Source organism: Salvelinus namaycush, chromosome 28, assembly GCF_016432855.1.
Source record: "Salvelinus namaycush isolate Seneca chromosome 28, SaNama_1.0, whole genome shotgun sequence".
Lineage (NCBI taxonomy): Eukaryota > Metazoa > Chordata > Actinopteri > Salmoniformes > Salmonidae > Salvelinus > Salvelinus namaycush.
Genome location: NC_052334.1, coordinates 5,710,646 through 5,724,968, shown reverse-complemented (window position 1 = coordinate 5,724,968; position 14,323 = coordinate 5,710,646). Strand labels below are relative to the sequence as shown.

Sequence of the window (14,323 nt, the reverse complement as noted above, 5' to 3'; positions counted from 1 at the left end):
TCAGGGGTGGAGCCTACAGGGCTGCCAGAGGGTTGATGCAGCTTGGCTTGGATATCAGTGGCAGGCAGCATGAGCTGATTTTAGAGGTGTGTGTGTGAATGTGTTTTATTTATATTTTGTGTGTATTTGTTAAACTCAATGCACAAAGCAAGTTGATCATAGTGGTACAAATAGTGGATTGTACTGAATAATGTGTCTAGTCCACCAGCACAGACCCTGTCTAATACACACCAAAAACAAATGGTTCTATATAGTGCCTAGTAAGGGTTCTTTGGCTTGTAACGATAGCGGAAGCCTTTTTGGTTCTGCATGGAACCTTTTTTTGAAGGTTCTATAAAGAAACATGAAGGTTCTAAATGGAACCTGTATAGAACCATTAAATAAAAATGTTCTATATTACACCATAAAAGGGTTACGCTATGTTTATAACCATTTTTGGGGCTACATGTATAAATAACCCTTTTTAGGATTATTTATATAACCTTTACGGTGAATGGTTCTACAAAGAAAATGTCTCAATCTCATATGTTCTTTGTAGAACCTTACATGTTTTTTTATTCTGGTTTAATGCCATATTATATTGTTAAAATTCCATACGTTTTATTATAGTGTTCATTAACAGGTTGAATCAGGTGTGCGACCTTCCTTCCTTCCTTCCTTCCTTCCTTCCTTCCTTCCTTCCTTCCTTCCTTCCTTCCTTCCTTCCTTCCTTCCTTCCTTCCTTTCTTCTTGAGACAGGGCTTTGGCTTAGCCATTATCCTGTACTGTAGACAGACAGACAGACAGACAGACAGACAGACAGACAGACAGACAGACAGACAGACAGACAGACAGACAGACAGACAGACAGACAAACAGACAAACAGACAGACAGACAGACAGACAGACAGACAGACAGACAGACAGACAGACAGACAGACAGACAGATCTCCAAAACATCTGATGAAGATCATCAAAGGTTAGTGATTCATTTTATCTCTATTTCTGCTTTTTGTGACTCCTGTCTTTGGCTGGAAAAATTGCTGTGTTTTTCTGTGATTTTGCGGTGACCAAACATAATCGTTTGTGGTGCTTTCGCTGTAAAGCCTATTTGAAATCGGACACTTTGGTGGGATTAACAACAAGATTACCTTTAAAATATTTGAGGAATTTTAATTATGAGATTTCTGTTGTTTGAATTTGGCGCCCTGCACTTTCACTGGCTGTCGTCATATCATCCCGTTAACGGGATTGCAGCCATAATTAATCAGCTGTAAAACTGGTTTTAAAAAATTACATAAAAAATTTCTGTGCCCCATGGCAACATGAGTGGAATTACATGAAATGTGTTATAAAATTGCAGGATGTTCTCTCCGCCGCATGGCAAAATGTGTAGAATTTCAGGAAATTGTAAGGCGTGTGGGGGGAGTTCACTACAACTTGATGTTCTGGTGCCTCGCGGCAGTTCAAAATGTTGATTGGGGACCACTTTGATGAGGAATGTGATTGTATATTTGTATTATATTGTATTCAGTAAATTGTGATCTGCGGGACGCTCTCAAAAAAAAAACGGACCTTTGTCTCAATGGAAATATAACTAATACAATTCCTTTCCACGCATTGTCCCCAGGTGACATGTTGAGATTATTGGCACCATTCTCCTCTAATGAGGGTTACATTATGCCTAACACTAGACGCAGCCGCTTCAGGCACATGTAGATTTTTCCACTGGTTTACACAGGAATGTGTGTGTGTATCTAACGCTGACACATACAAAAATAGACCATTGCATCACATGGCTGGACTCCTAGAAAAGAGGTATAATTTTACAATTACAGACTCCATTGATTTTAGGTTCAGCCTAATGCGTCTAAGAGAAATATCCCTATATACTGTGGTGTGTATAAGTGAGCTTGCAGACAGCCATGGCATTACTCCTAACTCTGTGAAAGGGACTAGAGGGAGCCTGCAGCATTGGGTTGTTTATGACATTAAACACTGTCATTCTCAGCCATTTGGCTGCGAAATCGGAGATAATGACACATTTTTACCCGGAATCAGTCAATTACTTTTCTCATTGCTTTTCGCATCTGCAATATACTCCCTCTGAACGATGGCAAGCAGTCTTTTTCCACAATAAATATATATTCAATGAATCATTTGATATTTACTGAGGGCCTGTATTTGGCAGCACTCCAGTGTGGATCCCCCCAATCCTGCTTACTCATCTGTGTGCATTAAAATGTTTTTTACTATAAACCGAAAAATTACAAAATACATACATTATATATTATGTTTTGTACCGATACACTATATATACAGCAGTATGTGGACACTCCTTCAAATGAGTGGATTCAGCTATTTCAGCCACACCCTTTGCTGACAGGTGTATAAAATCAAGCACACAGCCATGAAATCTCAATTGACAAACACTGGCAGTAGAATCGCCTTACTGAAGAGCTCAGTAACTTTCAACTTGGCACCGTCATAGGATGCCACCTTTCCAACAAGTCAGTTTGTCAAATGTATGCCCTGCTAGAGCTGTCCAGGTCAACTGTAAGTGTTCCTATTCTGAAATGGAAACCCTAACCCTAACTGTCTCTGGAATCGGCGTCAGCACAATAACTTTCCATTGGGAGCTTCATGAAATGGGTTTCCATGGACGAACAGCCTAAGATCACAATGTGCCAAGCGTTGGCTGGAGTGGTGTAAAGTTCACCCCCATTGGACTCTGGAGCAGTGGAAACGTGTTCTCTGGAGTGATGAATCACGTTTCACCAATTGGCAGTCCAACGGATGAATCTGGGTTTGGCTGATGCCAGGAGAACGCTACATGCCCCAATGCATAGTGTCAACTGTAAAGTTAGGTGGAGGACATATATTGGTCTGGAGCTGTTTTTCATGGTTTGGGCTAGGTAGCTTACTTCCAGTGAAGGGAAATTTTAATGCTACAGCGTACAATGACATTCTAGACGATTCTGTGCTTCCAACTTTGTGGAAGGCCATTTCCTGTTTCAGCATAACAATGCCCATGTGCTCTTGTGGCTGAAGGAATGCAAGTCCACACAGCAATGTTCCAACATCTAGTGGAAAGCCTTCCCAGAAGAGTGGAAGCTGTGATAGCAGCAACGGGTGGACCAACTCCATATTAATGCCCATGGTTTTGGAATGAGATGTTTGACGACCACGTGTCCACATACTTTTGGCCATGTGGTTTATTTAGCAGATGTTATTGTGGGTGTAGCGAAAAGCTTGTGCTCCTATCTCCTACAGTGAAGTAAAATCTAACAATACACAACAATACACATTTAGGTATTACAGACTGGGTCAGGGAGAGTTGGAAAATGTCAGTGAAGACACTTGCCAGCTGGTCAGCGCATGCTCAATGTACGCGTCCTGGTAATCCGTCTGGCCCTGCAGTCTTGTGAATGTTAACTTGTCTACAGGTCTTACTCACATCGGCTACGGAGAGTGTGATCACACAGTCGACCTGAACAGCTGGTGCTCTTATCCATGGTTCAGTGTTGCTTGCCTCGAAGTGAGCATAGAAGGCCTTTAGCTCATCTGGAAGGCTTGTGTCACTGTGCAGATCATGGCTGGGTTTACCTTTGTAATCTGTAATAGTTTGCAAGCCCTGTCACATTCAAAGAGAGTAGGATTTGATCTGTATTACCTTGTGTCACTCATATATTTGTTAGTCATTTTGAAGCTGCAAAAGTGGTCTACGCTAATGTTGAGGTGATTCCATATCCCTCATGTATTTAATTTTAGGCTATTGGCTATATTAAGATTCACATCTAAGAGCCGTCCAAACTATGTGCTAATGATCATATATTTAGACTAATTCATCTAACTGTTGTAGTTTTAGGTTCTTCATTAAATTATTTTCTGCCATGAAATAAATATTATTTTTCTTTTTCAAATAACTTGCATATATTTAAATACCTTGAAATATTATTTGGTTTTCTGAGAGGTATTCAAAATACTTCCAAACATTATTTGTTTTTCTTAGACCTCTATTTGAATATCAAAGAAAATAGTTAAAATAAAATAGCTTTTTAGTTTAAGCTCTTTAAAAAACGACATTTGACTAACTATTTTCTGCCCAGGTGTGGTGTGTGTGCTTGTTGTATGTAACCCCACCACACACACCTTCTCCTGGCCCTGTGTAGATCTCCTGCTCCTAGTGTGTGTGTGCGTGTGTGCGTGTGTGTGCGTGTGTGTGTGTGTGTGTGTGTGTGCGTGTGTGTGCGTGCGTGTGTGTGCGTGCGTGCGTTTGTGTGTGTGTGTGTGTGTGTGTGTGTGTGTGTGTGTGTGTGTGTGTGTGTGTGTGTGTGTGTGTGTGTGTGTGTGTGTGTGTGTGTGTGTGTGTGTGTGTGTGTGTGGTGGAACTGTCAGGGGATACTCATTAAAGACACAACAGTAGGTAGGTCAACAAGCTGCTGCTCTTGTTTGCGTTCTGTAAAACACACACACAGGCACGCACGCATACACACACACACCTAGTCACGCACTCTTGCACACACACGCACACACACGCACACACACACACACACACACACACACACACACACACACCTAGTCACGCACTCTTGCACACACATGCGCACCCAGGCACACACACACACACACACACACACACACACACACACACACACACACACACACACACACACACACACACACACACACACACACCCACAGTGGCCCTTATAGTCATGTTTGCTTTCACTCGTCTTAATTGAACCAACAGGAAGGGTAAACACGCTGTCTGTTTGGAGGTCACCTAATTGTGTTCTTCTGTGTCTGAAGGAGGACAGTCTATTCATGTATCAGTACTGCTCTTCTCTGTTGTCTAACGCTTCATTTCGTTTGTTTTACATTCCCGTCAACCGCAGCAGTATATATGGGGACGACACTGTACGGTACAATGATGAACCACTGATGACTCCATTACTCCCCTGATGTTTATCATGTCATAAAGCTGCTCCATGACAACACTTATATTATCCCCTCCCTAATCTCCACCTATAAAGACACGCAGAGGCTGAAAAACGAGTTCATCCGGAGCGAGGGAGAGGAGAGATAAATCAGAGATGGAGGTGAAGGAGATTGTCAATGATCGAGCCGCTCTCCCTGCTCAATAGCCATGATCTACAGCAATGCAAATCAATGCATACTATTAGACAGGGTAAGATGCAGGGGGCAGGGGTGAGAAATTGGACCGAGTTAACAACCGAGTTAACAACCGTGAGGAGGAGATGTCGCCAGGGAAATATCATGGCGGGCGGTTTGAAAGAAAAGCTTTGATAAAGACAGCAGAAGTTTTTCCATTACCCGACGGAGTAAAGAGTGAAAGATAATGAGCTGGCAGTCGCTCAGATCAGAACTAAACCGTACAGTATAATGATGAAGTACTACACTGTACAGTATAATGATGAATACTACACTGTACAGTATAATGATGAATACTACACTGTACAGTATAATGATGAATACTACACTGTACAGTATAATGATGAATACTACACTGTACAGTATAATGATGAATACTACACTGTACAGTATAATGATGAAGTACTACACTGTACAGTATAATGATGAAGTACTACACTGTACAGTATAATGATGAATACTACACTGTACAGTATAATGATGAAGTACTACACTGTACAGTATAATGATGAATACTACACTGTACAGTATAATGATGAAGTACTACACTGTACAGTATAATGATGAATACTACACTGTACAGTATAATGATGAAGTACTACACTGTACATTATAATGATGAATACTACACTGTACAGTATAATGATGAAGTACTACACTGTACAGTATAATGATGAATACTACAACGTGCAGTATAATGATGAAGTACTACACTGTAAAGTATAATGATGAATACTACAATGTACATTATAATGATTAAGTACTACACTGTACAGTATAATGATGAATACTACAATGTAATTTATAATGATTAAGTACTACACTGTACAGTATAATGATTAATAACTACACTGCACAGTATAATGCATTCATTTCAGAGAGGAGTTTCGCTTTTGTTTTTCTAATGTGCCTGGATATGAACTCAAGGGAAAACTTTACATTTAAAAGTCCTTTACGTATGTTTTACCTTTAATACTGAAGATTTTCTAGTAAGGCAATAGGAAATGTAAGATTGTGTATGAAATGTCATATTTTCTATTTTATACATGTTGTTCTCTGACCTCATTGTTCTATCAAATAGGGGAAAAAACGTAATATTGAAACTAATTATCTTATTCGTCTGTGTGTTTTTGTCCACTTCCTGTCTGTGTCCGTGTGTTTGAACCTGTGTTTCTGTTTCTCCTTTCTTTTGTGTATTTTGTTTTGTTCTTCCCCCATGTGTTTGACCCATGAAGCAGACGACAGATGACATGGTGTCTTCGGCAGAGTGTTCCAGTGACGACGAGGACCTGGAGGAGTGCGACTCTGGCCGTGCAGGTGGGCTAGGTTAGTTTCCCTCTGCTTGCTCTCATGCTGCTCTATCTCTCACTCCATGCACACCTGAGGATCAAGCACTGCATCCTATAAAGCATCGTAACCCCATGGACACACAAAGTGTAACTTCCAAAGATAGAAACCCAAAGGACAAATTATGGCAAGACTGGATATTTGTTACGTTAAATCTGACTGAATTACAGAAAACATAATACATAGCAAAGTGGAAAATAGTTAAATCTGTCATGGACTATTCATATTATAAAATCAAGTATTTTGCTTTCAAAAACACTATAAAACATATTAGTTTGATGATTTACACTTGCCCATGGGGTCGTCTGAAGTGGTTAACATGGTCACCAAAACACATGCAAATGTAGTCCTCTCAGCGTTGAATGAGAGAGAGAGAAAAAGACACAGTTAGTGTGAAGATGTGCCATGTTCTCTGTGTTGATGCTTCAAAATGTATCATACCGTGTTTGGGTCCAGTGCTCTATCCATGTGGCACTGTCCTGACTTGCATTTTGACTCATGATACATTTTGAGATTCTCTTCTTAACGATTTGCTTTCAGTGAAATGACTGAGTGATTAGATATCTAGCAGGAATTCAAGTATTGGCTCATTTATGTGTGTTTGTATTTCATTTTGTTTCCATATTTAGAGGCTTGCACTGTAAAACATGTAATAGAGGAGAGATATCATCGGATTTCTGTGTTGTTGTTTTATTGTTTTTGTTTGCTTCAAGGTGAACATGTTATCCTGCTGTCTTTTTCCAAACCAAATATAAAAAAAATACAATACTGAGCTAACTTAGACTTTCCAAATCATGTTCCTCTGAGCTTTTTGAGAGAACTTGGGATTTGCCTTATTTTGTTTGGATAAAATCTGAAAAGCCAGCTCTCTGTCCCGGAACTGTGTGTACCACAACACCAATATGGAACTGTGTGTACCACAACACCAATATGGAACTGTGTGTACCACAACACCAATATGGAACTGTGTGTACCACAACACCAATATGGACCTGTGTGTACCACAACACCAATATGGACCTGTGTGTACCACAACACCAATATGGACCTGTGTGTACCACAACACCAATATGGACCTGTGTGTACCACAACACCAATATGGACCTGTGTGTACCACAACACCAATATGGAACTGTGTGTACCACAACACCAATATGGACCTGTGTGTACCACAACACCAATATGGAACTGTGTGTACCACAACACCAATATGGAACTGTGTGTACCACAACACCAATATGGAACTGTGTGTACCACAACACCAATATGGAACTGTGTGTACCACAACACCAATATGGAACTGTGTGTACCACAACACCAATATGGACCTGTGTGTACCACAACACCAATATGGAACTGTGTGTACCACAACACCAATATGGAACTGTGTGTACCACAACACCAATATGGACCTGTGTGTACCAAAACACCAATATGGAACTGTGTGTACCACAACACCAATATGGAACTGTGTGTACCACAACACCAATATGGAACTGTGTGTACCACAACACCAATATGGAACTGTGTGTACCAAAACACCACAACACACATTTTAACCTTAACTGTTTACTTCCCAATGAAAACGTTAAAGCAAGTTTTTATTTAATCCAGTTTGTCCATCAACATGTCCTTACAGCTTCAGTGAATGACTCCACTTTTTTGAGCCAAGTAAACTGGGTTTGGTTTTATTGGCTGTTTAGTATGGCAGGGACACCCACCTCAGGTACTGGCTGTTTAGTATGGCAGAGACACCCACCTCAGGTACTGGCTGTTTAGTATGGCAGGGACACCCACCTCAAGTACTGGCTGTTTAGTATGGCAGGGACACCCACCTCAGGTACTGGCTGTTTAGTATGGCAGGGACACCCACCTCAGGTACTGGCTGTTTAGTATGGCAGGGACACCCACCTCAGGTACTGGCTGTTTAGTATGGCAGGGACACCCACCTCAGGTACTGGCTGTGTAGTATGGCAGGGACACCCACCTCAGGTACTGGCTGTTTAGTATGGCAGGGACACCCACCTCAGGGACTGGCTGTTTAGTATGGCAGGGACACCCACCTCAGGTACTGGCTGTTTAGTATGGCAGGGACACCCACCTCAGGTACTGGCTGTTTAGTATGGCAGGGACACCCACCTCAGGTACTGGCTGTGTAGTATGGCAGGGACACCCACCTCAGGTACTGGCAGTTTAGTATGGCAGGGACACCCACCTCAGGGACTGGCTGTTTAGTATGGCAGGGACACCCACCTCAGGGACTGGCTGTTTAGTATGGCAGGGACACCCACCTCAGGTACTGGCTGTTTAGTATGGCAGGGACACCCACCTCAGGGACTGGCTGTTTAGTATGGCAGGGACACCCACCTCAGGTACTGGCTGTTTAGTATGGCAGGGACACCCACCTCAGGGACTGGCTGTTTAGTATGGCAGGGACACCCACCTCAGGTACTGGCTGTTTAGTATGGCAGGGACACCCACCTCAGGGACTGGCTGTTTAGTATGGCAGGGACACCCACCTCAGGTACTGGCTGTGTAGTATGGCAGGGACACCCACCTCAGGTGCCCTATAGATGCTTTTATTTGTTGCTCTAAATGAGGCCAATAAGAAGTCAAGTGCCTTAATGTATCTCAGGTACATCACCTGGCATTGCTCAAGTGACAGACGACTGAGAGACGGTTCCACACTGCTCAGGCCAAGGTGTTATCAGCACTACCTGATCATCGTCCTCTGAGAGGTCAATTCCAATTCCTCCCAAAGTTCCTATGAGAGATAGCAGTGCTAAAGAGCCCATGTCTGATCTCTACTGTAGCCTCTGAGCTCTCCAGGTCTATGAGGACAGATATCATCAGGGCCCCAGTCATCCAATCATCATATGTTTACACAGAAATTCACACCATTCTAACCCCGACATCAGTTGACGTGGACAGCTGCATGCTACGTGGTCTCGATATTTATTATCCGTCATTTTCGTGAGTGAAGCATGTGGGGGATGTTTTTATTTTGAATACTTTCGTTTGACGTTTTGTATGTGCGGGTCTCTTTTATATGTGGTGGTCTCTTTTATATGTTCGGTTCTCTTTTATATGTGGTGGTCTGTTTTATATGTTCGGTTCTCTTGGCTTCCGGTTTGTGTTTGTTTTGTATTTGAGTCGTTGTCTTTATCTGTCTGCCAAGTATCTGAAATACGACATGCCTGTTTTCTCGCCTCATCATGTGCAGCATGAATTTTCGGTGGTTGAAAAAAATTATTCCTCATCTCTTTTAGAGCATTTGTTGCCATGAGGCTTTTTAGAGCAAACATTCCCATGTTTTGATAATCAAAGCAAATAAAAAGGCAACAAAATATTTTCTTGTCATCAACTTTTTGGGCCTCAAGCAGGCAGCCATAACATCTAACTGAAGAAAGTTGTGAATTAAGAATGATATCTTTTTAACCTCCCCTCCTCCCTTCGTTCACTACCTACCTTATTTTCCTCCTAAACCGCTCCCCCTTCCTTGTCAAGCCATTCTGCATTTAAATTGGTTTCAATGAAGATGACATAAAGATTATTTTATTGCCCAAATGTATATATGCTTTCCTCTTTTGAGTTGCAGTCATTTTGTGGCATACATTAACAGTAGTGGCTAACTCAACCTTAACCCATCCTCTTCCGGGTCACCTCCCGGTGACCTCCATCCCTTCAAAGCATGCACTCTAATTGGCTCCATCATGTGTGTCTGACCCTTGACCCCTAACCCTCCATTTAGACTAACTGGGCTGCTTTGTCTTCCGGTCACTTTGAGTTCCGCACCTATCTTTAGGGTCAACATTGCCTATTGCGACATCGTTTCTCTCTTTCTGTTCTGCACTCGTCTGTTTTTGTCTGTCTCTCTGTCCGTTTGTCTGTCTTTCTGTCCGTTTGTCTGTCTCTCTGTCCGTTTGTCTGTCTTTCTGTCTTGAGGCGTCGTCATGTGACTCTGTTCTCTGTTTGTAAAACTGTTTTGTATTCCCCCTTTCCCCTTAAAGGAATTCCATAAGACAGATACCACTGGTGATGATAATTACACACATTTTAAACCAATAACATAGATTTTATTAATTGATAGGAGATGAAATACCATCACACTCTAAACCTGCTATTCCAATAATAACTGCACGGTAGTGTTAATTTCCAGTACACTCTACATACCAATCTCACACACCAAAGAAAATGCAATCCCAGTGCAAAACTGCAGCAACAGAGATATGCACTGTGGGACCGTATTAATTATGCACTTTGGGGCCGTACCTGTTGCTGTATACACAGTGTGGCCGTTTCAAATACGGAATATTTTGGCGTATATTCCGTAATTAAAATGACGTATGACATCAGTCAAACTGTGCAAAAGTGAAACCGAAACTCCCCTTGACGGTTAAGAAAAGGCATTCATTCTGAGGGGTTAAGGTTTGGGATAATAATAAAACCAAATGTGTTCAGTCATCTCGCCGATGGTTGCAACAACTCTGTGTTTCACTCTGAAGACAAGAAAATGTAATTATCACATAGGAAAGTGCAAACTCTCTCCAGAGAACTTATTAGCTATGTGACTCATCCAATTGTCCACATATCTAAAGGTTCCCTTTCAGTCAGTCAACTTCTGTAAAAAATACTATGGGGAGTCGCACTCTCTCGACTTCTGTTGAAGCATCTACAATGACGCCTGACAAGGCCAATGAAATCCCCACCTCGCTGGAAGCCCCGCCTTCCACAGGTGATAAGCTTGAGGCTCGGATTCATCCCTTCAATTATTCCGCTCTACACCTCGGTGTGAACAGGAAGGATTCAGGCTACTCAAACAAACATTTGGAAAACAAGGCTGTCTTACGTTCCGCCAACTAAACTGTCCCAAAGTGGTAGAACATGTACACCCCCTGGACGTTGTGTGCTGAAGTTTGTACTTATTCTTTTAAGTTTCCAAATCACAAACAATTAGTTATTCTTAAATTTGCTGGTGCAATAAGTACTCTAACCTATAAGAGTTCAAGCCTTGTCTGAGCAGGTGGAGGGGGGCTCTGAGAGATATAAGACAGATCAGGAAACGTTTGTATTATTTTTTGCATGTATTTAACCCCTTTTTTGGCACTAAATGGTCTAAGCCCTGTCTAAGCCGGCGGTTCTACTAAACTATAGGGAATAGTTTTAAGCAGATCAAACCAAGGATCATTTTGCTATTTGATTTGCAATTTTAATACCCAATGAAGTATATACAGTTGAAGTCGGAAGTTTTTCACAATTCCTGACATTTAATCCGAGTAAGAATTCCCTGTCTTAGCTCAGTTAGGATCAACACTTTATTTTAAGAATGTGAAATGTCAGAATAATAGTAGAGAGAATGATTTATTTCAGCTTTTATTTATTTCATCACATTCCCAATGGGTCAGAAGTTTACATAAACTCAATTCGTATTTGGTAGTGTAACGGATGTGAAATGGCTAGCTAGTTAGCGGGTACGCGCTAGTAGCATTTCAATCAGTTACGTCACTTGCTCTGAGACTTAAGTAGGGTTTCCCCTTGCTCTGCAAGGGCCGCGGCCTTTGTGGAGCGATGGGTAACGATGCTTCGTGGGCGACCGTTGTTGATGTGTCCAGAGGGTCCCTGGTTCGCGCCCGTGTCGGGGCGAGGGGACGAGGTAAAGTTATACTGTTACATTGATGCTGTTGACCCAGATCACTGGTTGCTGCGGAAAAGGAGGAGGTTGAAAGGGGGGTGAGTGTAACGGATGTGAAATGGCTAGCTAGTTAGCGGGTACGCGCTAGTAGCATTTCAATCAGTTACGTCACTTGCTCTGAGACTTAAGTAGGGTTTCCCCTTGCTCTGCAAGGGCCGCGGCTTTTGTGGAGCGATGGGTAACGCTGCTTCGTGGGTGTCAGTTGTTGATGTGTGCAGAGGGTCCCTGGTTCGCGCCCGTGTCGGGGCGAGGGGACGACGTAAAGTTATACTGTTACAGTAGCATTGCCATTAAATTGTTTAACTTGGGTCAAATTTTTCTTGTAGCCTTCCACAACCTTCCCACAATAAGTCAGGTGAATTTTGGACGATTCCTCCTGACAGAGCTGGTGTAACTGAGTCAGGTTTTTAGGCCTCCTTGCTCACACATGCTTTTCCAGTTCTGCCCACAAATTTTCTATGGGATTGAGGTCAGAGCTTTGTGATGGCCACTCCAATACCTTGAATGTGTTGTCCTTAAGCCATTTTGCCACAACTTTGGAAGTGTGCTTGGGGTCATTGTCCATTTGGAAGACCCATTTGCGACCAAGCTTTATCTTCCTGACGGATGTCTTGAGATATTGCTTCAATATATCCTCAAAATTTTCCTGCCTCATGATGCCATCTATTTTGTGAAGTGCACCAGTCCCTCCTGCAGCAAAGCACCTCCACAACATGATGCTGCCACCCCCGTGCTTCACAGTTGGGATGGTGTTCTTCAGCTTGCAACTTCCCCCTTTTCCCTCCAAACATAACGATGGTCATTACGGCCAAATAGTTCTATTTTTGTTTCATCAGACCAGAGGACATTTCTCCAAAAAGTACAATCTTTGTCCCCATGTGCAGTTGCAAACCGTGGTCTGGAAATTGTATGGCGGTTTTGGAGCAATGGCTTCTTCCTTGCTGAGCTGCCTTGGCTGATTTCTTTTGATTTCCCCATGATATCAAACAAAGAGGCACTGAGTTTGAAGGTAGGCCTTGAAATACATCCACAGGTACACCTCCAATTGACTCAAATGTTGTCTATTAGCCTATCAGAAGCTTCTAAAGCCATGCCATCATTTTCTGGAATTTTCCAAGCTGTTTAAAGGCACAGTCAACTTAGTGTATGTAAACTTCTGACCCACTGGAATTGTGATGCAGTGAATTATAAGTGAAATAATCTGTCTGTAAACAATTGTTGGAAAAATTACTTGTGTCATGCACAAAGTAGATATCCTAACCGACTTGCCAAAACTATAGTTAGTTTCCAACTTAAGTGTATGTAAACTTCCGACTTCAAATGTAAAAAATATAGTTAATATACTTACCATAATAACATATTGAATATCATTGAATAACATATTCACTACATGGAACAGCAGATAGTCCCCTCAAAACATTTATAATGGAAGTTTATTCTGAAGTGACAATCCTATATCTGAGAGATATAAGAAAGATCAGGAAACATAATATATTATTTTTTACATGTATTTAACTCCTTATTTTTGTCACTAAACAGTCTCCATATACTGTAGACTTCCATTAATATTTTCAACTGTTACCGGGGGACCTTTAGACTAGTCTTATGAGGCCGGTGGGTGTCGTAGAGCAAAACAACTGACGTGTTTATTTTTGAGAGTCTCACCTTTAGTGTGTAGCCAAAACTGTTTTGGATTCTACAGAAGTTGGCAGGTCGGCTGTACCGACTTCAGACGAGTCCCAAGACGCTTGTGGGGGTCGTAGAGCAAAGCCATTGTGTTCGGGAGAGTATGACCTTTCCATAAATGGGTATAATGATTTTATAGGCCAAACCGTTTGGACACTACAGACGATTTTGTGAGAAGACCAATTTTCAGGATGTTTCATGGTCTGACGAGGGCTGTGGCAGTCACGAAATTGTCAAGCAAATAACTGTCGGTCTCACGGTAAGTGACCGTTAATTAATTCCACACATAGCCTTAGGAAAATCTACATACATCTCCATGTAAAATAGCCTACACCTTCACAATAAATCCATTATTTATTTTAGACACTTCTAAAGAAGCATAATATGAAGAAAATGTAGTCTATTTCAGAAGAACAGAATAGCATACCCTGAATTGTCTTCATG

General features: G+C 41.8%; 1 protein-coding gene across 1 annotated transcript in view; it reads left to right on the top strand.

Annotated features, from left to right (window-relative positions):
* LOC120023001 (neurexin-3a-like) overlaps positions 1 to 14,323 on the top strand; it is a 734,438-nt gene that overhangs the window by 693,459 nt on the left and 26,656 nt on the right. The window contains exon 21 of the mRNA XM_038966953.1: positions 6,393 to 6,480. Within this exon, the coding sequence (XP_038822881.1) occupies positions 6,393 to 6,480 (88 nt within the window). The remainder of the gene's footprint in view (positions 1 to 6,392; positions 6,481 to 14,323) is intronic.